We start from the raw sequence: 25,979 nt of genomic DNA, 5'->3' as shown, positions 1-25,979 counted from the left end.
CAATCCATGCTTACTGTGCTACATGCTTAATATATTAAAGAGTCACAATAACATAAATTGCTATGTAAGTAGAATTTTGATAAATGGAACTCTTAATCCTTTCTGAATATGCTAAAATGTCACAAATGAGGTGTTTCACAACAAATTAGCGGGTCTCTTCTGTAAAAAGTTATTTTATAAACTGGTCAGTAGTCTCTTGGTTATCTGTTTACAAAATCTGTTATCTCTTTCTATTTGAACTGCATATTACAGCTTTGTTTTGCTGTGAAAAACTTTTCAATTTTGCACGATCTTTTGAGATGAAGCATCTTGTTTTATGAAAGGCCATGGCACAGGAGCTGCACTGTTACAAGTAATCATACAAACCACCAATTAAACAGAACATATCAAAGTAAATGTTGCCTGTAAAATAAACATGTGTTCAATAAAATTGAATTTGGTTATAAGATCCTCCATAAAGATTAGTACTTGAAATACAAAATATATACTGAGTCTTGTCTCTTCCATGTAAATACTTAGGCAAATCATTTTAGGATTTTTCAGCATAAGGGTTTTTCCTGGCTTTTTCAAAACTTTGTATGAAGGAAATGTAGTCTGGTTGAAGCAGAGTATTTTGGGGAGATATTTGACCCTATCACTCCAACTCTTAAAATACATCTCAGATTAAATCTCTCTATTTCCTTTAGTTTTAAACTAAAAACTCTTAATCCACGTGGGCCCTACAAAAACCAAAAATCAAATGTCTATTCTTGCTTTCTCTTATGGAGGAAATACATCTTCCACTTGTTAGAGTAGTCTAAAACCATTTTGGGTCATTCTGAACACACTGTCCCTGTTTTATCCAAGTAGTGTGTGTCCTATTTTAGGCATAATTAATCACATATAGGATCTTGCCATAAAAAGGCATTTAGTATTTAAAAGATTGGCTGACAGTGTTCATCTTTAATCAGAAATGCCTAATTTACTGGCCAATTCAAAGGGCTTTTACTAGGCCTAAAATTACAAAATAATTTTTATATTAATAACTCAGGATCACAGTAATCCTCTTTAGTCACCAAAACATGACTACTTGTTGCAGACAATGACACCGTAGAGCCAGAAGAACATTTTTGTTTTAAAGTTACTTGATTTAAGAGTGAGCCATTTAGTCAATATTGGGGTTTCTTAGTGGTGGCGGCTTTTTAAGGATTGTAAGTGCTTCAGGACAAGGGCAGAATCTTCCTGTATATGTTGGCATATTTTGTGTGCTACCTTATTATTGTAATTATATTGCAGTTCACAGTTAATGCTGAAAGCATTAATTTGCTCGACCAACTTGCTTGACAGGTAGTTTCACACTAGAGACAATCTTTTTTTTTTTTTTATGACAAACTAGCTGAAATTCCAAAATAAAATGAAAAGTACAAGATACACTCATGTTAAATTTCTATCAATAAATACCAGAGTGAGAACCCCTAGAGTGAATCACAGTCGTATTGATGATACTGTCATACTAAAAAGACAGCTTTTTAAATACAAATTATTTAAGGGCAAAAACCATAGGAACCTAAAACTGAGATCTCTTGCGTAATGTTATTGAGTTATGTTAAACTGCTGTCTTACCCTACAAAGAGGCTGCATCTCATTAGCAGGTGAAGTGGAAATACTTCATATCTCGTGAAATATAGTGTAAAGCACATTTAAGAAACTTCAGGGCAAAAGACACCTATAAATAAAAGTACTTTTGGTTGGATATATGACCGCTGATTGTGTGCATTATTGGAAATTTTTGAAAACTGGTTGGACAAACACTGGTCAGGAATGGTCTAGGTTCACTTGGTCCTGCCTCAGTGCAGGGAGCTGGACATGATTTTTCAAGGTCCCTTCCAGCCCTACATTTCTATAATAATGCGGAAAAGCATTTCACCTTTAGTTTCAGAATGGTAGTCATGTTCATCTGTATCAGCAAAAACAACGAGGAGTCCTTGTGGCACCTTAGAGACTAACCAATTTATTTGGGCATAAGCTTTCGTGGGCTAAAACCCACTTCATTAGATGTAAGGAGTGAAAAATACAATAAGCAGTACTTTGCTAATGTGTGACACCCAGAATTGGACATAATACTCCAGCTGACGCCTTGCCAGTGCCAACTAGAGCTGGACAATTACCTCCCGTGTCTTACATATGATCAGTGGTTCTCAACCCACAACCTGCAGGCCGCTTGCGGTGCAGTCAGGACACAGCTGCGGTCCATGTGACATCCTCAGGGCCATACAGGTGGCATGTGTGTGTATATGTGTGTGTGTGTGTGTGTATGTATATATATATATAATATATATATATATATAATTAATTTTGTTTGGATGCAGCCCACATAACACACAGAAAGCTGCACATGCAGCCCACAATGATAAATAGGTTGAGAGCCACTGCATATGATGATCATGTTAATACACCCCAGAATGACATTAGCCTTTTTTGCAGCTGCATCACATTGTTGACTCATATTCAATATGGTGATCTACTATAATGCCCAGACCCGTTTCAGCAGTACTGTCACTTAAGCAGTAGTTCCCCATTTTGTAGTTGTGCATTTGATTTTTTTTCTTTCCTAAGTGAAGTACTTTGCACTTGTCTTTATTGAACTTCATTTTGTTGATATCAACACTCTCATTCTCAAATTTGTCAAGCTCCTTTTGAATTCTAATCCTGTCCCCCAAAGTGCTTGCTACCCCTCCCAGCTTGGTGTCATCTGCAGATTTTATAAGCATACTCTCCACTCCATTATCCAAACTACTAATGAAAATACTGAATCACACCAGACCCAGGACTGACTCCTGCAGGACCCCATTAGATATGTCCCCCCACCCAGTTTAACAGCACACAATTGAAAGCTACTCTGAGTATGGTTTTTCAACCAGATGTGCATATGCCTTACAGTAATTTCATATAGACCAGATTTCTGTAGTTTGCGTATGTCATGTAATACAATGTCCAAAAACCCTTATTAAATCAAAATATAGCATATCTACTGCTTCCCCCTCCACTAGGCCAATAACCCTGTCAAAAAAGGAAATTAGGTTTGTTTGACATTATTTGTTCTTGACAAATCTATGCTGGCTATTCCATATAACCCTATTATCCTACAGGTGCTTACAAACTGATTGTTTAAAGATAGGTACTATGATTATCCTTCTCCAGCCCTCTGGGGCCTCACCCATCCTCCATGAGTTCTCAAAGATAATTGCTAATGGTTCTGAGATTGCTTCAGTTAGTTCCTTATGTACTTTAGGATGAATTTCATCAGGCCCTGCAGATTTGAATACAGCTAATTTATCTAAATATTCTTTAACCCAGTGGTTTTCAAACTTTTTGTAATGATGACCCCTTTCACAAAGCAGTTTTTCACAAAGCGAGCCTCTGAGTCTGACACCCCCCCCCTTATAAATTAAAAATGGGGGGGAGGCAATTTAATTTAATGGGAACTCGGGGCTGTCAGCCCCACAGAGCTGACCGCTCGCGACCCCGTGTAACCACCTTGAGAACTCCTGCTTTAACCTGTTCTTTCCCTATTTTGGCTTACGTTCTTTCCCCTTGTTATTTAATGTTAATTGTGTCAAGTAGCTGCTGGCCATTAATCTTTTCAGTAAAGTCTGAAGCAAAATAGGCATGTGACACCTCAGCCTTCTTAATATTATCAATTTATTCACTCTCCTTCCCCATTAAGAGGGGACCTAGACTTCTCTGCATCTTTCTCTGGTTCCTAATATAGTTTATAGAACATCTTATTGCCTTTTATGTCCCTTGCTAGATGTAACTCATTTTGTGCCTTTCCTTTCTGATTTTTGTCCCTACATGCCTCTGATATCTCTTGTACTCCCCCTTAGCAATTGATCCATGTTTCCCCTTTTTGTAGGATTCCTTTTTGATTTTTCAGGTCACTAAAGAGCTTCTGATGGAACTATGGTGGCCTCTTCCTATCTTTCCTTTGCATCAGGAATGTTTGTGGTTGTGCCTTTAGTATTGTCTTCTTGAGAAACCGCCAGCTTTCCTGAACTCCTTTTTCCCTTAGATTTTCTTCGCATGGGACTTTACTTACCATTTTTCTGAGTCTATTAAAGTCTGCTTTTTTTGAAGTCCATTGTCCTTATTCTGCTGCTCTAACTCCTTCATATAATTAAATCTATCGTTTTCACTATCGCTTTCACCCAAATTGCCTTCAGTCTTCAGATTCGCTACCAATTCCTCCCTGCTAGTCAAAATCAAGTCCAAAAAGGCTGTCTCCTTGGTTACTTCCTCCACTTTCTGGAACAAAAAGTCTCCAGTAAATTCCAGGAACTTAATGGAGATTTTGTGTTTTGCCCCATTACTTTTCTAACGGATGTCTGTATAGTTAGTCTCCCATTAGTACCAGGGCTTGTGTTTGGATTTTTCTGTTTGTTTTAAAAATGCCTCATCCATCTCTTCTTCCTGATTTGGTGGTGTATAGCAGACCCCTATCCTGACATCATCCCTATTTTTACCCTTTTTATCTTTACCCAGAGACTCTCAATTGGTCTGCCTCTTACCTCCTTGTGGGCCTCAGAACAAGTGTATATATTCTTGATGTATAATGCAACACCTCCCTTTTACCTTGGCTTTCCTTCCTAAACAAGCAATACCCCTTTATACCAATATTCCAGTCATGATTCTTATCCATCCAAGTCTCTGTGATGCCAATTAAGTCATAATTTTGCTTAAGTAATAGTACTTCTAGTTCTTCCTATTTATTCCCCAAACTCCTTGCATTTGTGTATAGACATCTAAGATCTTGAGCAGATTCCCCATTTAGTTCTGCTTAATTAATGAAAGGGGAAATTGGGGAATATAAAATATAAGCTAGGAATTCTTTAAGAAAAGAGAGAGTGACAAGGAAAGCAAAAGGGAAAATTTATGGCCATCAGAGTTAAGGATAAGAAAGTTTTAAAAATATATTGGGAACAAAAAGAATCCTAACTATATTAGACCATTAGTAGATGGAAATGATAAAACTGTCAATAATAGCGTAGACAAGGCAGAAGTAGTCAATAAATATTTCTATTCTTTGTTTGGGGAAAAACATATATGGTAATCTTTTATATGGTGATGAATCACTTTCCATTCTAATTGTAACTCAAGAGTATGTTAAACAGCAGTTACTAAAGTTAGACATTCTTAAATCAACAGGTTTGGATAAATTGCATCCAGAAATTTTTAAAAAGCTGGCTGAGAAGCTTGCTGGGCATTCATGTTGATCTTCCATAACTCTTGGAACACGGGGGAAGTTCTGGAAGAAAGCTAATGTTGTGCTAATATTTGAAAAGGCTAAATGGGACTACTTGGGTAACTATAGGCTTACAGCCTGACGTTGATCCAAATTATGGAACAGCTGATATAGGGACTTAATTAGTAAAGAATTAAAGGAGGTGATATAATTAATACCAATCAACACAATTTTATGGAAAATAGCTCTTGCCAAACTAATTTAATTTTTTTTTATAATTAGTCTGGGTGATAAAGGTAATAGTATTGGTGTAATGTACTTCTTTAAGGTATATGGCTTGTTACCTTGCAATATTTTGATTTTAAAAAACTAGATAAATTAGAACAATACAAAATTAAAGTGGCAAACACTAAATGGATTAAAAATGAGCTGGCAGGTTGCAAAATGCATTTGGAAATAGGGAATCATCATCAATTGGGTAAGTTTGTAGTGGTGTCCCCTGGGGATTGGTTTGTGGCCCTGCCCTATTTAACATGTGTTTTACTGGTTTTTTTAATCAATGACTCGGAAGAAAATATAAAAGCATTACTGATAAGGTTTGCAAATGACACACAGATTTTGAAGGAGTCTTAGCTTAGAAATGTTGTTTAAAAAAAAAAGAAAACCTATACAGGCAAAAGTTTCTAATGTGGAGCTGGCCCCAGTGTGTAAGCTTGCATTTGTTTTCTACGTAAAATATAAAGTTAATGTGATGGACAAATGAACTTGTAAATGTTTTCAGTGTCTTTTTAATTTATATTCTTGATTAGGTAAAATGTTGTCCTTTTAATCCTATCAGTTTGTTTGAAAATCTGTTCACTTTAGGGACTAAAAAAACCAAAACAAACAAAAATTCCTGAAAATGGAGCAGTCGGGACAGCTCTGAATGAGATATGAGGAAGAATAATATGGGATGGTTTTGAAAAATATCATGGAAGTGTGTGTGTGAGGTAGGGTTTTAACAGCTGGTAAATGAATATTCATGATAGGGGAGGTAAGGGGCAGGATTAACTGGGAGCTCTCAGATCTGGTTGAAGGCAGATTACTTCCAGGCAAAAGGCGGCGAGGAGAGTTGTCTTTCAGTTGGGTTAGCTTAAACGCAATTGGAAAACTACACAATTTTTGCCCCTCAAGACAGAAACATTGGCCTGGTCTTTATACCTTTTTATCCTAGTATTCTTTCTATGAGTTAGTTAATATAGTAATTCAGATGCGATAAAATTCTAGTGAAGACAACTGTGGTAAGCATGCACCTTTTCCTCATGTGGGGACTCATCTAGAGGTCCTGTTAATTTCATAGCATAGTTGGCCAGTAGCTCCTTTGGTTTATAAAATGCAATCCTGTTGTTAGGGACACAGTCATCTACTTCATGGAGTTGTAGAATGGTACTAGGGAAGATGCCTTCTCTCTCTTCTTGTTCTTAGCCCTAAAATAAAAAATACAATGCAAACTACAAACACTTTTTAATAATATGTCTGCACGTTATGATGATTGTGTGTTTGGAGAAACAAGGAGTTTCAGGCCTGGATGTCCAGCCTCTCTTGAATAGTTTGGTAGGGTATCTGTTTTTTAATAAAAACACAAGGATGGAGAAATGAAAGGAAATTTGTAAATGGGTTAAGTCTGATCATTACATTGTATGTTAATGCATATTACATTTGACACACACTGTACTTGAGATGTGAAAATAGCCTCAAAACACGATCAGTTCAGCTGTATTTCATTAGGTCTTTTTAAAATGAAGCTCCACTCCAAAAGGTGACTTTAAAATGTGATCATGGGGTTCCATGGCTGTGTGTTACAAATTCTCAGATCAAGTTCGTTTGGCTTGCATGTAAAAAGACAGCATTTCAAACTGCCAGACCTGCAAATTCAGCCTGGAAGCTGAAAGTCAAGCTGTGTTCCTTTTTCAGTTTGTGAGCACCTTGCCAGTAATACTTTTACTGGCCAGATTCTGCCCTCCACCTCCACTTGGACCTGCTGGAGCAGTTTTCAGTGAGGTTCCATGAGTGTATCCGAAAACAGATTTGACCCACCATTGGGATTTAACAGTTTTGTTGTTGTGTCATCAGGAATAGTTCTGCAGTTGATCTTAGTTCTGTCATCTGAATTGGAGTAAAAGGTAGTAAATTATTTTTCATGATTAGAGTATGATTCATAAACAATGAGAGCAGATTGGTCATGATTATATAGCCTCTTTTCTAACCATAATTGCACTTTCAAGAGTGGAATGAGGGGATTTAGGTTCACAGTATAGCGCCTGGAGCATACCACCATTATAGAGCATGTAAACCAGAAAATATTTGCACCCAATGTCATATCAGATAGAAACAAAATGTTGCATATTTGGAGAAAAGACCACTTTACCTTGCCAAGTAACTTTGCTTTTCAGCTTCTGTGGAATTGGTAATAAAAAATAGTCTTCTAAATCAGCCAATAAAATAAATGATGAAGCTCCAACATGGCGGTGGGCAAGCACAGGCGACTTGCTGCGTGGAAGTGGGTGATGACCTTGCACATGCACACCCCCACACGCACCAGGACTCAGAGGAGAGGATGCACTCAACCCTGACACAGTGCAAGGGGCAGGCCGGGCCCAGAGTCCATGTCCCGGGGAGGGAGGGCTGCAGGGTGATCTCCTACCTCCCTGCAGCCAGTGGCCTGTGCTTACCGCTGCCATGCTGGAGCCACCACATTTATTTACTGACCAATAAGATTTGCAGAACTTTAAATTGTGTGTGCAGAATTTTTTTTTTGGTTCAGAATTCCCTCAGGAGTAGCAGGTGAAGCAACTCACCAGGGTTACCAGCCCCGCCCCATATGCACCAGGTGTGGGCAAGCCGGCTCAGCCCAGCAGGATCCAAGTGTGGAGGGACTTAGTGTTGGGGGAATCTAGGTGTGGGGTGAGAGGACTCTGTGTGGGGCAATGAGGGGGGGGTCCTGGTGTGGGGTGGGATCTGGATGCACAGGGATTGGGGGGGGGTTCCAGTTGCAGGGGTAATGGGACTCTGAAGGTGGATGGGACTCAGTAGGGGTGATCTGGGGGGAGAGGGGGTTGGGGCTCGGTAGGGGAGTCTGAGTGGCTCAGTGGGATGGGCTGGCTGCTGGGGGGTGTGGCTTGGTGGGGTGGGGGTCCAGGTGCAGGGGCTCATGGGATGGTCCAGTTGCATAGGGGGTGGGGCTCATCAGAGTGAGGATTGGAATGCAGAGGGGTCAGCGGGGGATGGTCTTGGTCAGGGGAAATGCAGGCCCAGCCGGGACTAGTAGTGAGCCCGGCGCCGGGGTAGGAGCCACTACTAGGGTGGGCAGGAGGTGGGGCTTGGTGGGGATGACTGAGGGGCAGGGCCCTCTGGAGGCAGGCAGTGAGGCTGGATCAGGTGAGGGTTTGGGTGCAGGGGGCTTATTGGGGTGTTCTGTGTGCAGGGGGTGAGGCTTGTCTGGAGAGTGTGGGTATGGGAGGGGTCCAGATGCACAGGGGTTGGGCAGACTTGGGGTGGGTCTGATTTATCCCTCTGTTGGCTGCTCTGGGCGCCAGCAACAATGCGCCCCTGCTGCTGTGGAGGGGGCTCATGACCACTCTTAGAGCTTCCCTTTGCTTCCCCATCGGAAAGTCATTTTTCTGCAAGGAAGCAAAGAAACCTGCGCTTGACATGAATTTTGCGTGCATGCCCAGTGGTGCAAAATTCCCCCAGGAGTAGCTAGCGTGACCAGACAGCAAGTGTGAGAAATCAGGACGGGGGTGAAGGGTAATAGGAGCCTATATAAGAAAAAGAACCAAAAATTGGGGCTGTCCCTATAAAATCAGGACATCTGGTCACCCTAGGAGGAGCATCAGTTTTATGTGGATTTGGGCACTACTTACCCAAAACAATGTTTGCACATCTTCCCCAACCAACAGGTCTACTTCTATGCATAAATTAAATACATGCATACACTTGCAGGACCAGTGCCTTAATGTGAATGTTCTCGTTTGATTTTTTTTTTTTTCATGGAGTTTCTAGCAACTTCAGGTATTCTGGGATGATTTCTTCACTATATAAAAACGGAATACAAATAAACACAAATTTCTTTATTCCATAGTGGTACATAAACTAATCATTCTCTTTGATCCTCTGAACTCCTCCTGTTCCTGCCCTCCTCCCTTAAAAATTTTGCAGTGTATCTGACATGAAGCAATATCCGCTTGTGCTGAGGAAGGGTAGCCAATGGGTTGGGCACTAGTCTAGGACTTGGGAGAGCTGTGTTCAAATCCCCGCCACAACACCGTGACTGTGGGTAAATCATTTAATCTCTCTCTGCTTCAGTTCCCCATCTGTAAAATGGGGATACTGCTTCCCTACTATATTGTAAGCAGAAATATATTAAAGATAGCTGGTATTATTTTCTATCTATTGACATAGGGTGATCAAAGTAAATAATCTGTTGTAGGTTTTATCCTTAGCATATGCCCAAGATGTCCACCAGAGATTCAGAAATGCATATTTTCTTATGGTTTACTACTTAATTATTTGTCTTCTTATTGTTCTCCTATAATTTAGAAGTTTTACCTAGTAATTTAATTTGCATGACATCTAGTGCAGTAATTGTACAGTTCTTTCCTTTGGAAATTGACCTTTTACTGCTGTAATATCTTGTTCCATAGCATTTTACCCAGTCATTGAGCAAGCCAGACTTATATTTATTGATAAAATTAAATAACATTTAAATTGCATGTTCTGAAAGAAATCCTGTTTAATTAGATGCCAGTTCAGTCCTGGATGTGTTTCCTCTCATGGAGGTTGCTGATACTTGTGCAAAAAGAAGGCAAAAATTTATGAAATCTTTTTTCCTTTAAAAGACCATGTTCAATATGAGAAACACTTAATTTCTAAAATGGCAAAATAAATACATTGGAAAATGTTTTAAAATTATGTGCTTATTATGAGCCTCTTTCTGGAAATGTACTTTTCGACAAGACCATAGTGTTTGTATGTAATACTTTGATTCATGTAAACTGAAGTGTAAACACAGAGGTTGTTGCTGAGTCTAACTTTAAATTTATTTTTGGTTAAATGAGCTTTTGAAAAATGAAACCTTACACATTCTGTGTCTGCAACTCCTTTTACGCCCTGACATTTTTTAGGGTGTGGGGGGTTTTTTTGGTTGTATTTTTTTTTTTAAAAGAGAATAGACACAATTTACTATGGTCCATGCCCATGGAACTTTAAGCCACATTGATGATAGTGAATGACCACTTTTTGAAAATCAACGACTTGTTACAATTAGGAATAAAATGTTTGGGAAACTGAATCTTTTTTTGTAATGCCATCTCAACTTGAAATTCATCCATGGTGGTGTATAAATTGGAGAGTGCTACAGGTTTGAGATGTGTTTCAAAACTGACATAAATACTCTGTATTTCATACAGATGGGGGAATGTGGGTGTGGAGATCAAGCAGGCCCCAAACTGTGGTAAGATCTGTTGTAAGTGTTGGAACAGCTTCTGATTTTGTGAGGGCCCTTTTGTCTGGAAAAGCAGTGAACCAAACTACCCAATCAGGTAGAGCAGCTGCAGGCATGAAACTCATTTTTCACATTTTTTAAAGAGAGGAAAAAGAATTCAATGCTTTGAAATTGAAGATTGGCTTCTGCATTCTTAACAGTAATTCAAGTAAGCATTTGTTAATTTTTTTTAGTATTTAAGTATACAATCTAATGCAATTTATAAATGCACATATACTTCATTCTAACTGGGTGGATAAGCTATAGTGAAGCTTTGCTGTCATGTCACCAAAAGCCAGCCTATTAGCTTCTTTTAGAAATTTTAAAATTGAGATACTTTGGCCTGACACTACTTTATTTTAGTTTTACATATGGGGGATATATATGTATTCCACCTGGGTAAACAAAGAGCCTTATCTGCAAATTCTTCCATGGACAATGGTCACCACTCTTAACTTGAGAAGAGACCATTTCTTTGGAAGAAAACTCTAGGACAGTAATAACAGGGAACAGTTGCAGAACTAACATGAACAATATCTTTTCTGCTTGTGGTGCCTGCAGGTAACTTTCAACACTGGTTGTGCCATTTTCTGTGTAAAATAAGTAAAAAAGGCTTAATAAAAGGCAGCTATAATCATGTTCGATAGCAGTTGAAGAAGTCTGCTAAACTACTGCTTTCCTGATAAATACAGGTTTCAGAGTAACAGCCGTGTTAGTCTGTATTCGCAAAAAGAAAAAGAGTACTTGTGGCACCTTAGAGACTAACCAATTTATTTGAGCATAAGCTTTCGTGAGCTACAGCTCACTTCATCGGATGCACACTGTGAAAAGTGTAGAAGATCTTTTTATACACACAAAGCATGAAAAAATACCTTTCCCCCCCCCCCCCCACTCTCCTGCTGGTAATAGCAGAGAATACTTCAATCTCTCTGGTCACGTGATTACAGACATGAAAGTTGCGATATTACAACAAAAAAACTTCAAATCCAGACTCCAGCGAGAGACTGCTGAATTGGAATTCATTTGCAAATTGGATACAATTAACTTAGGCTTGAATAGAGACTGGGAGTGGCTAAGTCATTATGCAAGGTAACCTATTTCCCCTTGTTTTTTCCTACCCCTCCCCCCCCCCCCGACGTTCTCGTTAAACCCTGGATTTGTGCTGGAAATGGCCCACCTTGATTATCATACACATTGTAAGGAGAGTGATCACTTTAGATAAGCTATTACCAGCGGGAGAGTGGGGTGGGGGGAGGTATTTTTTCATGCTTTGTGTGTATAAAAAGATCTTCTACACTTTCCACAGTATGCATCCGATGAAGTGAGCTGTAGCTCACGAAAGCTTATGCTCAAATAAATTGGTTAATCTCTAAGGTGCCACAAGTACTCCTTTTCTTTCTGATAAATACATATAATACAAAATATTCTTTCATCAGCAAAGCAATTTAAATCTCGAACACTAATCTTATGCTACTTTAAGGAAGCCTAACTTAATTTTATGCTGAGGCTTAATTATTGACTATAACAAGTTGAAGGACAAGATAAAACAAAAAGTCTTTTCTTTTCTGCTTAGCATACCACAGAGCTCTTTAAACGTACAGAGAAAGAAGCTACTGTTTGTACTGTACAGAGAGCAAATGGTGAACATTAAGAAAATAGCAAGCATGTTTGAACCATGTCATCATTACAATGTCATCATTACATATTTTAAGACCTACCATGTCTGCCATTTTTTTAGCTGTTTTGTAATATGATGACCGATGGCAAAACCTCATAGCACAATAAGCCAGTTTTATTTCTACATTCATTGGCTATTTCTTGCTTAACGGTGATCTGTGTCCAAACATCATTGGTTCCACTTTGCTAGTTATTGGCTAAGAGAAAAGGACAGTTATGGTATCTAAGTTGCAGGGGGTGGTTATAATGGTAACACTGGATAACACTGAAACTACAATTCAGTAATTGTTGACTAGGATCTCTTTGGCTGTTGAATATTTATTGCTTTTATAATATGTATGGAATAAACATAATCAGTACAAATATGTATAGTGTCCTGTAATGAATCATCATACATTTTCAATCTGACATGTTTACTGAGCATTAGTAAAAGTACAGATACAATCATAACAGAAATCAAAAGGAAAATTTGTCACCCGATTAATTTATAATCCAGTTATGCGCACACATTACATTTATTGCTGAATGCTGATGGCAACTGTCACATTCCGGGGTGCAATCCAGACCAGTAAGAGGTTGTCACCACCTGCCCTGCAATCTTGGGTCCTCACAATGCTTTGCTGTTGTAACTCCCAACCTGAGCTGCTCACAAACAGCCAGAAGTATGCAGGTCACTCCCTGAATTTATGTGTGTAGCTACTGTTTTGACCCCAGCAGCCTGTCAGCAACGCTTCAGTCACACTCTGCCTTCCAGCAGCCTTGGTTACTACTTGCAGAGTGACCCCCAACACACTCCCAGTCCAAAATTTTCCCCAAAAGTGTGTTCTTCATTGTCCAGCCCTTTCCTGGGCAGTTCAGATAATAGAGATCCATTGCCCCATAAGGGGTCAATATTCAACAGTTTGCTACTTTAAATGGAGTTACCAAGCAGTTCAGTTTATAGTAAAAAATAAAACAAGTGTATTTAACTACAAAGAGAGATTTTAAGTGAGTACAAGTACAAGGTATTAAAATCAGAAATGGTTATGAGAAAATGCTTTCTAGTAGTGAAAACTTAAGTTAGATTTGGTTCAAGGTAAAATCCTTACCACATGTTCCTAGCGACATTGCAGCCCAAATTCTCAGGACAGGATTCCCTCCAAGATCCAAGGGCTGGTTCCTTTGTTGTCTCAGCTGAAAGAGAGAGATCTGGAGACAGAGCTTAGGAATTTTTTGCCCCTCACTTTTATAGTCCAGTCACCCTTTGAAATGCATTTGCCTGAGGGTTACTCCTAGATAATGTTCATTCCAGCTGTAAGGACAGAGACATGGAGTCTCATGGTGAAAGAGGTTCCCTGTTTTTGTTTGTTAAAATGTAGATCAATCTGTTCCTGTCCCCCTTCATTACCAAAGAATGGCCACTTGAGGGGTGATTGGCAGTCAACTTTGATGACATCTGTCTAGAGATATCAGCTTGTCCTTTGTCTTTGAGAAACTGGTTTATTCATTTTCCAGACTTGTCTGGTATACACATTATAGTAATAATTTCAGCTTATGTTCATAACTTTAATACACATTTCATACAGACATTACACAAGAATATTGATTTGTGTTGCGTTAGTTTTTTAATGATACCTCACAACAGTCGTGTAGCTGGGGGGGGGGGAAAAGCGGGGCAGTGGCCGCTCCCCCACTGAGCACAAGTGGCGCTTTGTGAATGTCTTGGCGCCTTTCAAATTTTCCCCTGTTGAGGGAACGGGGAGTGATCCCAAAAAAAAGGCACCACCCGCTGTGGCGCTTTTACTCACCCGGCGGTGCTCCGGGTCTTCGGCGGCACCTCGGCGGCGGGACCTTCCGTGCCACCGAAGACACCCGGAGCAAGCGAGGGCCGGCCGCCGGAGTGCCGCAGGGTGAGTAAAAGCGCCGCAGTGCGTGGCACCTTTGTTTTGGATCGCTCCCCCTGTTCCCTCCGCCTGGCTACGCAGCTGCCTCACAAGGCGTCTGTTTCACAGAGATTATTACAATAATGTGTAGAGTTTGAATACAGGGGGTGGTCTTGGTTACAACATTATGAAGTGAATAGATTTCCCTTGATGGAACTCATTGTTGATTTATATGGAAAAATACTTTGAACATAAGATCATGAGTCTGCTGTTATTATGGGCCAGTCAGTTTTTCCCAATCTTAACAGAGTACTGGGGTAACATAAGGGTCTGCCATTAGGTCACCTTACTTCCATTCAGAGGAGTATCGTACATGCAGTTCTTTTTGAGGCCTCTGTCAAGGTCACGTTGAATTACCGGCAGGGATGCTGATCACACCTACAAAACTTCATCTCATGAATAGTAGTAGTCGTCTTCAGTGACACCCTAACTTGGCATCACTTCAGCTTTCATCAGTGTAGTGGCAAAGGGGATAATTTTGTTTTATATGGGGGGAGTGGTCCATAAAAGTCTCCTATGCTACACCTGATTCTGATTTCACCCTGGTTTAAATCACGAATAACTCCTATATGTCCACGGACATCACATGGGGGTGAACTAGTGTGGGAGAAGAATTGGGACATTTAATTTATTCCATTATACTGTAATTAATTTGATAAATGATGGTTGAAATTTTAAATTATGTAGTTGTATTGAAAACTTTCTCTGTGGACATTTTACCAAGTCTTGGCTTAATTTATAGACATTTTGCAGGAGTGGGGAAAATTTTAGAAAAAGGCTATACTTACTATTTCTAAGCAAATTATATGCAACTGTGTAAACAGGCCTGTGGCCATGACAACCTCCACTGCAGTTCTGGTTCTTTTTTTCTTAGGTAGTGTCTGTATTTAAGGGATCATAATTTTACAAGGAAAAAACCTACATGATAAATGAAATACAGGATGTAAACACAAGCCAGGTAGCTGTGTCGTTTGTATAAAATCTCAGAATGTTCCGAGCAGGAACAAACTAGCCCACATACTTTCTCATCTGTGGTGTTTTAACAGGTGAAAATACCATCGTCTAGTCTAACAGTGTCTTTATTCACTTGAGCTATTCTGAATATCTGTCATATTCAGCATATTTCAATTGTATGGTTTACAGCACATTGCTTTGGAAAGTACATATACTTAAATTTGGTGGAACAAGTTCATTTTTATGTTAATACAGACATTCTTAGCACTGAATTATTGTGTTAGTAATACACAGAATTGTACAGTTCCCTGCAGAGTGTTGTCTTCCTCTAAGTGTGAGCTGTCACAGCATGACATATTTATGCATCTCTGAATAATCTCCGAGAATGCCAATTCAAAATGTACCCAGTTCATCCTAGTTTGAAAACAACTTCCTAAACCCTTTCACCACAGATGCATGAAGGAATCCTTTAATAGCATATGTCTTTAAAAAAATACACACATTCAGTTGCATTTGATTAGGTCTGTTTGAATGTATAAAGCTGCTAGTGAACTATGAAGCTGTACAGGAACAGTTAAATGTCTGCCCTATGCAGGTTGTTAATAGGTTGTACTTACCACAAGCAGTTTTTTTTTTTTCTTTCTTCCCACTTCCTGTGAAGTGTCTGTCACTCAACAAAACGGAATTTTAATACTGTAACTCGTACTTCTTGTTTAGTCACTGGGATCAATAGGATGTTGCAGCCTGAATAATTATAGTGCCAATGCAATTGGAAGGCAAAGTTTCTAAATGTTATGGAACTAAAAGGAGGCATATGGAAGTGTCAGAACTTTACATGCTACTGATGGAAATGCCACTAGTTGCAAGTAGCTGGTAGGAACTAGAAAGGCCCAGAGTTTCTTCCTTATATGTAATTCTGCTCATTAAAGAGTGGAAATCAGACGAGAGAATATTAATACAAGCATCTGTTATAATTGTTCACAGATCACTTTAATGACACATTGCAAAGCTGAATCACATTAAATGTGATTGTATACAACTGAGCAACTTAATATTTTGAAAAATTAACTGAAGGAAGAGGAATACTCCTAGAAGTCCTAACACTGTACTATGGATTAACTCTATTTCTTATCAGCAGGGTCTTTTATTCAGCAAAACTGTAGTGTCACTTCCTGCAGCATGTTCTGTTCTAGATTTTTGTGCATTTGCTATGTCTGCAACCTGAAAACTCCCTGCTCTTTGTAAGTACATGGATGGTTTATAGAAAGCGAATCCTTAAACTAGAATTACCAAGTGTATATCCGTGGAAGGTTGGAATGACTTAAAAAAAAAAAGTGAATTTAATGCTTACAAAAAGTGATGGTTTAATAACACTGAAATCTGCAGACCTCTGTCCGCAAAACAGGTACAAATACTGAAACTTCATTACAAACATCCCATCTCACACTGCCCCACTGACAGCTTCACTGAGGCTGCCAAAATGGGAGCCAGTTGTGATGCTAGTTCTTCAGATATGGGCATCAGTGGAAAATAGTCTGTATCCACCAAACTTGTATCACACATACTGCTAAACATTGGTTGAAATATGAATTTGAGACCATCTTTTCCCTTTTCTCTTCCCCTCTGCACCCCCCTGCCTTCCCCACCATGGGTTTTAAGGAAGCTTTTCCTGACAGTTCTCAGCTTAAGTAAAGCTTAAGTTTAAAAAATAGCTAACTGGAAAATAAGGCTGACTTAAGTGTAAAGGCTGAAAGCTTCTGTCTGCTATAGATTTGTTGAGGATTGTGTAGAAAATAATTTTAAAGGGTTACATTTTGCTGCTATTCTATTCTCACCTGTTTCTTTCTTATACCTAAAGAGTGTCAGAGACCTTTTGCCTCCTAGCTTTCTGTGGTGGTTTTGTGCATGTAAGTGCGTACGTACGTACATGCCTCCTCCTTAAGGAGGTGTGCAATGTGGCTCTAACCTTGTTAGTTCCAGAGACAGGCCTTAGCCCCAGAGTTATGAGGGGTTTGCTATAAAATTCAACACTGGCTTAAATTCTGAAACTGAACTCCCTCTCTTCCCTCCACCAGATGAGTTTAGGCCCATCGTATTTTTCCATTCTTTCTGTTAGGCCTAGTAGATCTGCTTGGGGTGGCTTTTACTTTCTCTGAATCAGACAAAAGAGACTGGTCATAAAAGAAGGGAGAACTCTGAGACTGAGGCAAAAGGAGAGTTAATGGAGAAGGATGAAGGTCAGAAGGAAAAAGGAGTGTTTGCTGGATGCTCTCAGGAGTCGGTGTAGAAAAGGATGCAGGTAGAGTATATGAAGGTATATGAAAAGAAATGGCGGGAGAGAAGGATTGTTGGCAAACGTGTTAATCTATAAGAAGTATTAACACTGTTTACAGAGCAGGAAGGCATCAAACAAACTTAAGTCAGTTTTAAAATTTGCTCTCTACTTTGACAACATCAATAAATAGGGAATCACAGTTTTTGAGAAGACACTGTAACTACTTTATTTGTAGAGGAAAAAGCTTTAAAGGGCAAGATGTTTTTAAAATTATGTACATTTTAACATGCATCTCACAAATTAGCTCCTAGCTTTAGGTATGAAGAATGAGATTTTGTGGAGAAACCTCGTTTTGTAAACAAAGCTCAAACGGTCTTGCTCTCTCTTTTTCCTTAAGGACTTGGTAAATATCGAGATGTTCTTGACGGCTAAAGAAGTGGAAGAATCTTTGGAAAGGCAAGAAACTATGACTTGCTTGGCTTGGTGTCATGATAACAAATCCAGGCTCAGGAAAATGAAGGTATGGAAGTTATAATGCACAAAGCTTTAACTTAATGTACTTTGTCATGGTTGTATGAACTCCTTGAATATTTGATTTAGCCAGTTGAATTTAAATGTTGGGTCTGAATGATGACTTAGCATGTACTAAACTAAAAATCCTAAGTACAAAATAAATCCCTTTAATATGCCTAAATCGGAGCAGTTGTACCCACTTACACCAAGGTTAAACTTGACCCTGAACCTAGGTCCTTTAGATGCACGATTTTTCCTTGACAAATTACAGTGAAATAACATAACAATATGACCTTGCTTTTTAATGTGATTTACAGACACTTAAATGCAAAGGGGTATAGTCTCGTCTCGATGCATGAGGACTTATGTGCATAACTCCTTTGCATCCTGCTGAGAACATACTTCACAGGGTGCATATGAAGTTGTCTTTAACAAGTGTGGAGAGCAATTGAAATGCTAAACATATAGTCTCATGCTTAACACAGTGGGAGAAATTTACCTTCTTAAAAAAGTTTTATCCAGCTATGATGACTTAAAGAAAAGAGAGCTAACTTGAAATATAAGATGCAATAATGTTAAGTTAGAATGTAGTTTTCTCAAAAAAGCTGCATGTAATCTAGTAACAAGCAAAGTACATTTCTTTCCAGCCCTTGTACACCATGAACAGAAGATAAGGAGTCACTCTGTGTTTATCCATATATAGTTAGTTTAAATTCCCTTGTCTTTAAAGTTGCTTTTTAAAGTATGCTGTAATCTTTTATAGGGCTTGCAGAAATCTGTTTTAACTGATATTAACCAAAACCCCTGCCTCCCTCAGAAAGGTGTTTTGTGTCTTCTTTGTTTTTTTTTTTAAACTAAGCGCTTTCTTTAACCAAAAATGTCTGAGTGCACTTAATGACAAGCAAAGAGTGACATTCTCTGTCACTCAGGGGCGCCAAAATGAGAACGAACCGAAGATGGGACGCAAAAGTAAATCGGCCTGTGATTACTCTAAAGAAAATGATGATCTTGTTATGGAAACCATTAAAGGAAAACCAGAATTGGTATGTAAACACTGTTGCATAATTATACTGCTCAAGAAAACCTTGTGTGATGTTAATATGTTAAGTAACTTAAGAAATTAAATCCGAAGTACCCTCAATTTTTTTCATCAGCAATATTCAATGTAAAAATAAAAACTGGGAATAAAACAACTTCCACATCCCCCCAAAAATCTATTTCTGCAAGCCCTACTTTACATAAAAGCTAAGGCTGTGAGAGATCAGAGTTGGAGGAAATCACTATGCTGCTTTTTGAAACACACAGGAATAAATTTCTGTTCAGTGTAAGGCAGCTTAGCTGCTTATTAGTGTTAACTCCTTGCCCACCTTCCTGCAAGTCTAACCAAAAGCTAAACTGGAGAAGAAAGGGTTGGGGCGGGGAAGAAGTCCTGCAGTCCCATTGAGTTACCACTCTTGTGAGTAGGGCTGTAAGACTGTACCAAAATTTGTGCTATATTGTAATGAATCTGAAATTTACTGACTACACAAGGTTTTTTAAGTTCTGACAGTCTATAAAATCCAATTTAGCTATTGGCTTGCAGTTCACTGGAGGACATCTACACTTCTGAAGACCTTTTTTTTTTCCATGTATCTTAAAGGGAGAAAGTATATGTCTAGAATATATTATCTGTAGGGGGATGATTACTAAAGAGTGGATCTTTTTTAAAAGATACAAAAAATAAACTAATCTAAAATCCCAAATGAGTGATGATGTGCAGAGTTAAGTAACTGGGTATTTTAAAACAAAACATCTGAAAGTCAGTTCCTCTGTTTTGTCTGCCGATTCAAATTTCAAGAGTTTTGTCTTTAGCAAAAGTTAAGAGTACAGGACAATGTAGCTCTTCAAATCTTGTGGAATCCTTGCTTCTCTCTGGACAGTCAGGCTTGGGAGTTAAAAAGAACCTATTTTCAAACAGTTACACTTTAAAACTGTATATTCCATCAATACGATGTTTGAGTTTAAATTCTTTACAAGTTTCTAATTGTTAAAAAAAAAAAAAAAAAAAATGGCTGTCATAAATGTGTGCTGCACCACAAACAGTTAACTGACCCAAATTTGGAGCCGTTCAAATTCCTGCTGATGTCATTGAGGAATTTCGATATTACTGTGCAGATAAACAATAAACAAAAGGCAGCCATTCACTAGAAACATGGGGGAGGAAAATGTTCGCTGAATGGAGCAGACAAATTTGAGGAATACATATTTATTTTCAATCTTCAGAGGGTGTATGTGTGGGGGTTTTTTTAAAGATAATAAAGTAGTTGACTCTGTCCCTATAACAAAGCATGGTGAATTGCTCTTTTTTCAGAGAGAAAAACTTTTTTAAATTCTACATGTTCAAAGTTTTCCTATAGATCTTTGTGAACCAGTGCTAAATTTGATTTAAAGGGACGCTGTCAGTTTACTTACCTTTTCCAAAAGCAGGTAAATGCAACTTGGTTTTTGTGTGAATGAGATTGTCTTTAGTATGGCGTTTATAACTGTTCTGGGTTCTTTGGCGGCAGGGGAAAAAGGGCCCTCAGTGAACTAAAATAATGTGCTACTTTCTTGCTAACATGAACATTCAGGTAAGCATTTAGAGACCTTTTGCCCCAACAATCCTGCACAATTCCATTGTGTCTCATAACTAAGAGGGTTCCTCTGCCTTAATTATTGCTTTGTCTCAGAAATTTCAACAGTATCTGCTGTCTTACAGTTGGAATGTAGTACAAAGCAACACTGCTGGTCCATTGACACCCATGAGAATTATGGCATCCTTTAGTCATCAGGACACAATTGGTCCCTGTTACGACAATTCCTTTTGGAGGAGGGTGAGGAGTAGGAGGCTTTTTGTTTGCTTTTAGGGAATTTTATGCCAGCATTAAACTATTTTATCTGCATAAATACCTAAAAGCAAGCAAAGTTGCATGTCATTAACACTATTTTGTGGCATACTGAGTACTTTGAGCACATAAGACACATTGTGCAATGCTGCTTTGGCCCCATCTAAGACCTTGTCTTGTCTTTAATCTCAGAGCTGTCTGGAGTTCAGCCTAAGGATTCAGGAGTTCATTGAACTCATTCGACAGAACAAGAGACTGGATGCTGTGAGGTATGAAATTAGGATGCTTACCAAACCGTTTTCTTAATAAGAACATATTATACTTCATAAGAAACATGTGACTATTATTGCACACCCAGAAGCTCCACTGCAACAAATGGTCTTCTCAGCATTGTTATTATCAAACACTCTCTTGGGATTTAATAGACTAAGGTTCATATTGAATTATTTGGAATTTTAAGCACAGGCTATCATTCGAGATACATAATTAAAAACTTTAAAGTGGTTACTGAAAATAAAACTTTCTGGCTTTGCAAAACTTCAAAATTCAGAAATAGTCATCAAAAATATACTTTTTACATTGTTGGTCTCTTGGTGTAGACAAATGCTTCTTTTAATACACAGTTCAGTTTGCAATTACTATAGTAATCTCGAGTACAAACTAAAAGAGGGTAGATGGGATTGGCTCGCACAGCCAAACTTCCTGTGTCTCAAGAAAAGAAGTTTCTCTTTTTATGTGGACTGGTCGGAATCTGATTTAACTTGAACATTTTGACCATAAATGTCTAAAACTAGATATAGACTGTTTCAGCTCTGAAGCGTTTTTCATTATGCAATCTTTATTAAACCCCATTAAACTTTAGGATTTATTTGAAGTATTTTAGTTCCTTATTAAATGGATTATATTAATACTTTGCAGCTCTACAGTACCTATTATCTGAGGGTCTCTATTATGTTACAAAAAATAAGACACTCCTCTCTTCTGTGAGATATATAAATGTTATACCTATTTTCTGTAGGAAAAGACAGTTCATGCTTGCCCAAGGTCTTAGAGTCAGTGACCGAGCTGGAAATAAAACCAAGAATTCATGACTCATTGTCCTCTATTCTAACCACAAGACAACTTTCTTGTCTCTGGGTAAATACTTCTTATTTTATTGAGTCAAGAAGTAATTTAAAATGAATAAGCTTCTGAGTCAGTGGTCTCAATCTAAGGTGTTCGAATAATGTTTCAGAACAGGAAACTGATTCGGTTAAAATCAATGGGATGCCTGTGCTGGGACCTCGTGGTATGCAGATAATATGTGATAATATTTTGTAGTATTCTATTACCAAGTTACTGCACAATAAGAGAAGGTGATTCTGATGAGTTTAGAGTGGTATAGTTATAATTACATGACCGCTTCTACTACATTTTGTTACCTAGTGTTGCTTTATAAAATCTTGTTGAAACTAACAGGATATTTGTAGGATACTTGCATCATTTACTGTCATGAAGCTTTTTATGGCAGGGATAGTGCACCGTCATACCATACACATGGTGCATCACAGAAACAAATAAAAATTCTCAGCGTTTTTAATCAGGACCTCAATTTTTAGGTACAGAACACTTTTTTTTATTAGATTCAAATGGAATACTGAATTATCTTCAGAAGGGAGGAAAAAGAAAGGTGGATTCTTAATTCTGGGCTACCTGTGTCTCACTGTGATATTCTAGACTGATGCCCTACTGTAATATTGTGACGCTGTTATTGCTATTGTCTCGTGTTCACATGTCTGAAATGTGACAAATTATGCTTTCTGCATTAGCTAGTTGTTGCATAGTCAATTTGCTTTTTGCATAACTGCCAGCTTCCTGTATCAGTGTGCAGCAAGCACTGGAAGAGAGTAAACAAAAGGATTTTGGAATGTGTTTTATTAAGAATACCATAGCAGTATTCCAGTGAAATATACCATATGAATATCATCATAGCTGTTCATCTACAGCTGTGTGTACTGGAGAGAACAGCATATGTGCACTGAGCTCAGAGTATTTCTCAGCATGCCTTGTCCTCTAGTTCTTGCTGTGCTTTCACTTGTTTAGTATTGCAAACCCCAAATGTTCAAAAATCATGCATATTTTTAAAAAATAAACATTGTTTTGGTGTTTAAGCCTTTGGTTATAATTGGGTCATGCTTTCAAGTATTTCTCCACAGCTTTGTGGCTAAACATTTTTTTTCTTTTCATGAAAACTAAAATTCTCCAAAAAAATCACTGGATTCCAGGATGTGGGCCTTAAAAAACAAACAAACCAAAATGAAACATACCAAATAAAATCAGACTCGTGATAAACTAGTGACAGTTGGCAACGCTGCTGGTCACCATCTCTTTGAGATGGCAGCTTTGAGACTTTTACAAGAATTGGGGGGCCTATTGAGACAATCTGGGGCTCTCCAACAATGGCCTGTCACTGGAGTTATGGTTAGAGTGGACCCCTGCGTGAAGGGGGAAGGTCATGGGTCTCCTTTCCCTCTCCTTCACCACCCGGGAGGGATGGGAGTTCAGGGGTCCAGTGTTGTCTTCAGCATTTGGGGTATCTACTTTTGTAGATAAGCCATAGCTGCTACATTTTTCTCCTGCCACACACTCATCACTCTGTGATGGTGTTGGTAGGGCCCCTGCAGCAATTGGTGAGTCAATACCCCGTTGAGATGCGTGAGGCACTTGACATCTTTGAGTTCTTGTTTCAAGCTATCTGCACTCTCAATCAGACATCACTGCTTCAGGGCTTGTCTATGTAGGGAAATTTACCAGTATAATTACGCCCCTAAATTTCTCTGTGTAGACAAGCCATCACTTATGTTTGAGTCACTTTTACATCTTTCAGGGCTAGGGGTGTAGATCTTTCAAAAATGACTGAATGGGGTGAGCACTTAATTCCCTTAGATTGGGATTTCCAAAGAGTGCCTAGCTAGCGTGCGCGCGTGCTCTCTCCCTCTATATAATAAAAGCTGAGGTTCTAATATAAGCACATGACTCTAGGAGCTGGAGCTCTAGGGATGATGAGCCTAAGGTGTTTGTGACTTAATTAGGACCTGACTAGAATTACATTTTCTTAGAGACTTTTATGGAGCTCTGGAGATAGGGTTTCAAATTCAAAAGTTGTGTGTGATGTAGTGTGACTTAGACTTTCCATAGATCTACTCACAACCACTCTACTGACAAGTAAGTGTGTCTGCTGTTGTAACTTACATGTGAAGAATGCAAGAAAAAGTTAAAGTAGCCCTTAGTAAGTTTGTGTTGGCCTCTTTAAGTCCTGTCTACCTTCTGTTTTTAGCCAGGCACAGTAGGTGGCTAGTTGCCAGGGTGTATGAGAGCTGCAAACTTTATCGCAGAGAATTAGGAGTATATAGACGGTGTCATCCCTTTTATAAAGCTGAGACCTGGAGGGAGAAAGAGCTGCTCCACCAAAGGACTGCAAAAGAAGCCTTATAAGGAATTGGGCAACAAGTAGGAAGGGCCCATTGGGGAGAGGAAAGTTGGTCTGTACTGGGACTTGAAGAGCCCTAGAGTGCGGCAAAGATGAAGGAAGAGATCTTGGGTAAAGAAGCAATGTGGACTTGAGATTGCAAGTAGATACCTGCTTCGTTCCAGGTGTCCAATGCAAGATCTTGTGATGGAAGGCAGGTAGAAGCTCCCCTTCACCCACCCATATGTCATACAGTGTGGGTGAGAGAGATTGGTTTAATTCTTTTAGAGATGTGTGAAGCTAATCTAGTTTCAGGTTGTTTTCAACGGGACCGAAGTCATTCTATCTGCTACATGAGTATAACAAAGCTGTGCAGAAATCAAAGGCCTGCAGCAGTTTAGACAGACTTTGTAAGTTACAGTTGGACATAATGAAGGGGAGCCTATGAAAGAAAATAGCACTGTATGGGTATGTAAAAATTACTGCAGTATTGGGAGGTCTCTTCTCAATGAAAATCTCTTTGAGGTAAACTTCAGTATTAAAGCTCTGTTCTTATGTTTCCCAGGCCTAGTTTCAACTCCATTCAAATATGCTGCTTACTTTAAACTTCCACATCATTTCTTTCGTGCTCAGTCCTATCTCTGCCCAAATCTTCATCTCTCTTGTTTCCGCGCAACCCAACCCAATATCACTGCTCAGCTTCCTAAGAAGCAGCTTTATGTAATTTGCAAAATGTTTTTCTTTTTAAACAGTTGTAGTTTTTTTGTTTTGGTTTTTGGTTTTTTTAGAAAATGATGCCAGTCTTTACAAGCATGAATACTCCATGGGCTGTCATTTAGGCTCCTACAAGGTGCTTTGATATATCTCTCAAATGTAAAAAATATAATGTACAACCTTTGTGGGGAAGCGTGAAAGCCTCTCAGATAGTCTTGATCTTTTTTTCTGAAGCACATGCCCTCCAGATCTGTTGAGTACAGTGGTGCTGTATGGCTTTATTGCCTACTTCTGAATTGCTTCTATGCCAAGCTGGCTGTCCTGCATCCTGACAACGGGTAGTCATGCTCTAAAAGCACTATTTTCATTGTTGGGAGTGCAGCTTCTTTATGTTAGTCAGAAACCAGACATGGCAATGGTGTAAGCATAGATGAAGTGATGATGGGCCCAGAACGGGGGCAAAGTGGAGAAGGTGGCTCAGTGTTTTTATTGTGGGTCTGTGAAAATTTCTTCTTCCTGGCACGGCATTAGGACTTGTATTCACGGCTAAATTGGCACTGCTGCGATCGATGTAGTGGTGTCAATATAGAGGATCTGGTGAGGATAAACTAAGTCGATGGCAGAGTGCTCTCCCATCAACATCTGTACTCCATCTCCCCGAAAGATGGAAGGTAAGTCGGAGGGAGAGTGTCTCCCGCTGACACAGCGTTGTGTAAACACTGATGAAAGTTGACCTAAGTTACATCAACTTCAGTTATGTAACTTGGGTCTACTTACAGCTTTAGTGTAGACCAGCCCTTAGAAAATCTTCTTAAGGTTACTCCAGGGTTGGTGGAAGGAGGTTGCTTGAGAGACCAGATATATTCTCTG

General features: G+C 39.0%; 1 protein-coding gene across 5 annotated transcripts in view; it reads left to right on the top strand.

The window, feature by feature from the left end:
- The window catches only part of MAEA (macrophage erythroblast attacher, E3 ubiquitin ligase), a 112,899-nt gene that overhangs the window by 61,901 nt on the left and 25,019 nt on the right, over positions 1 to 25,979 (top strand). For 3 of the 5 annotated variants that reach the window (XM_077815956.1, XM_077815959.1, XM_077815957.1), the window contains exons 4-6: positions 17,968 to 18,090; positions 19,013 to 19,126; positions 21,140 to 21,216. In XM_077815956.1, the coding sequence (XP_077672082.1) occupies positions 17,968 to 18,090; positions 19,013 to 19,126; positions 21,140 to 21,216 (314 nt within the window). The remainder of the gene's footprint in view (positions 1 to 17,967; positions 18,091 to 19,012; positions 19,127 to 21,139; positions 21,217 to 25,979) is intronic. The other 2 variants (XM_077815960.1, XM_077815961.1) reach the window with 1 other exon arrangement.

The sequence above is a fragment of the Eretmochelys imbricata genome, chromosome 4 (genome assembly GCF_965152235.1).
Source record: "Eretmochelys imbricata isolate rEreImb1 chromosome 4, rEreImb1.hap1, whole genome shotgun sequence".
NCBI lineage: Eukaryota > Metazoa > Chordata > Testudines > Cheloniidae > Eretmochelys > Eretmochelys imbricata.
This window is presented reverse-complemented; position numbering and strand designations above follow the sequence as displayed.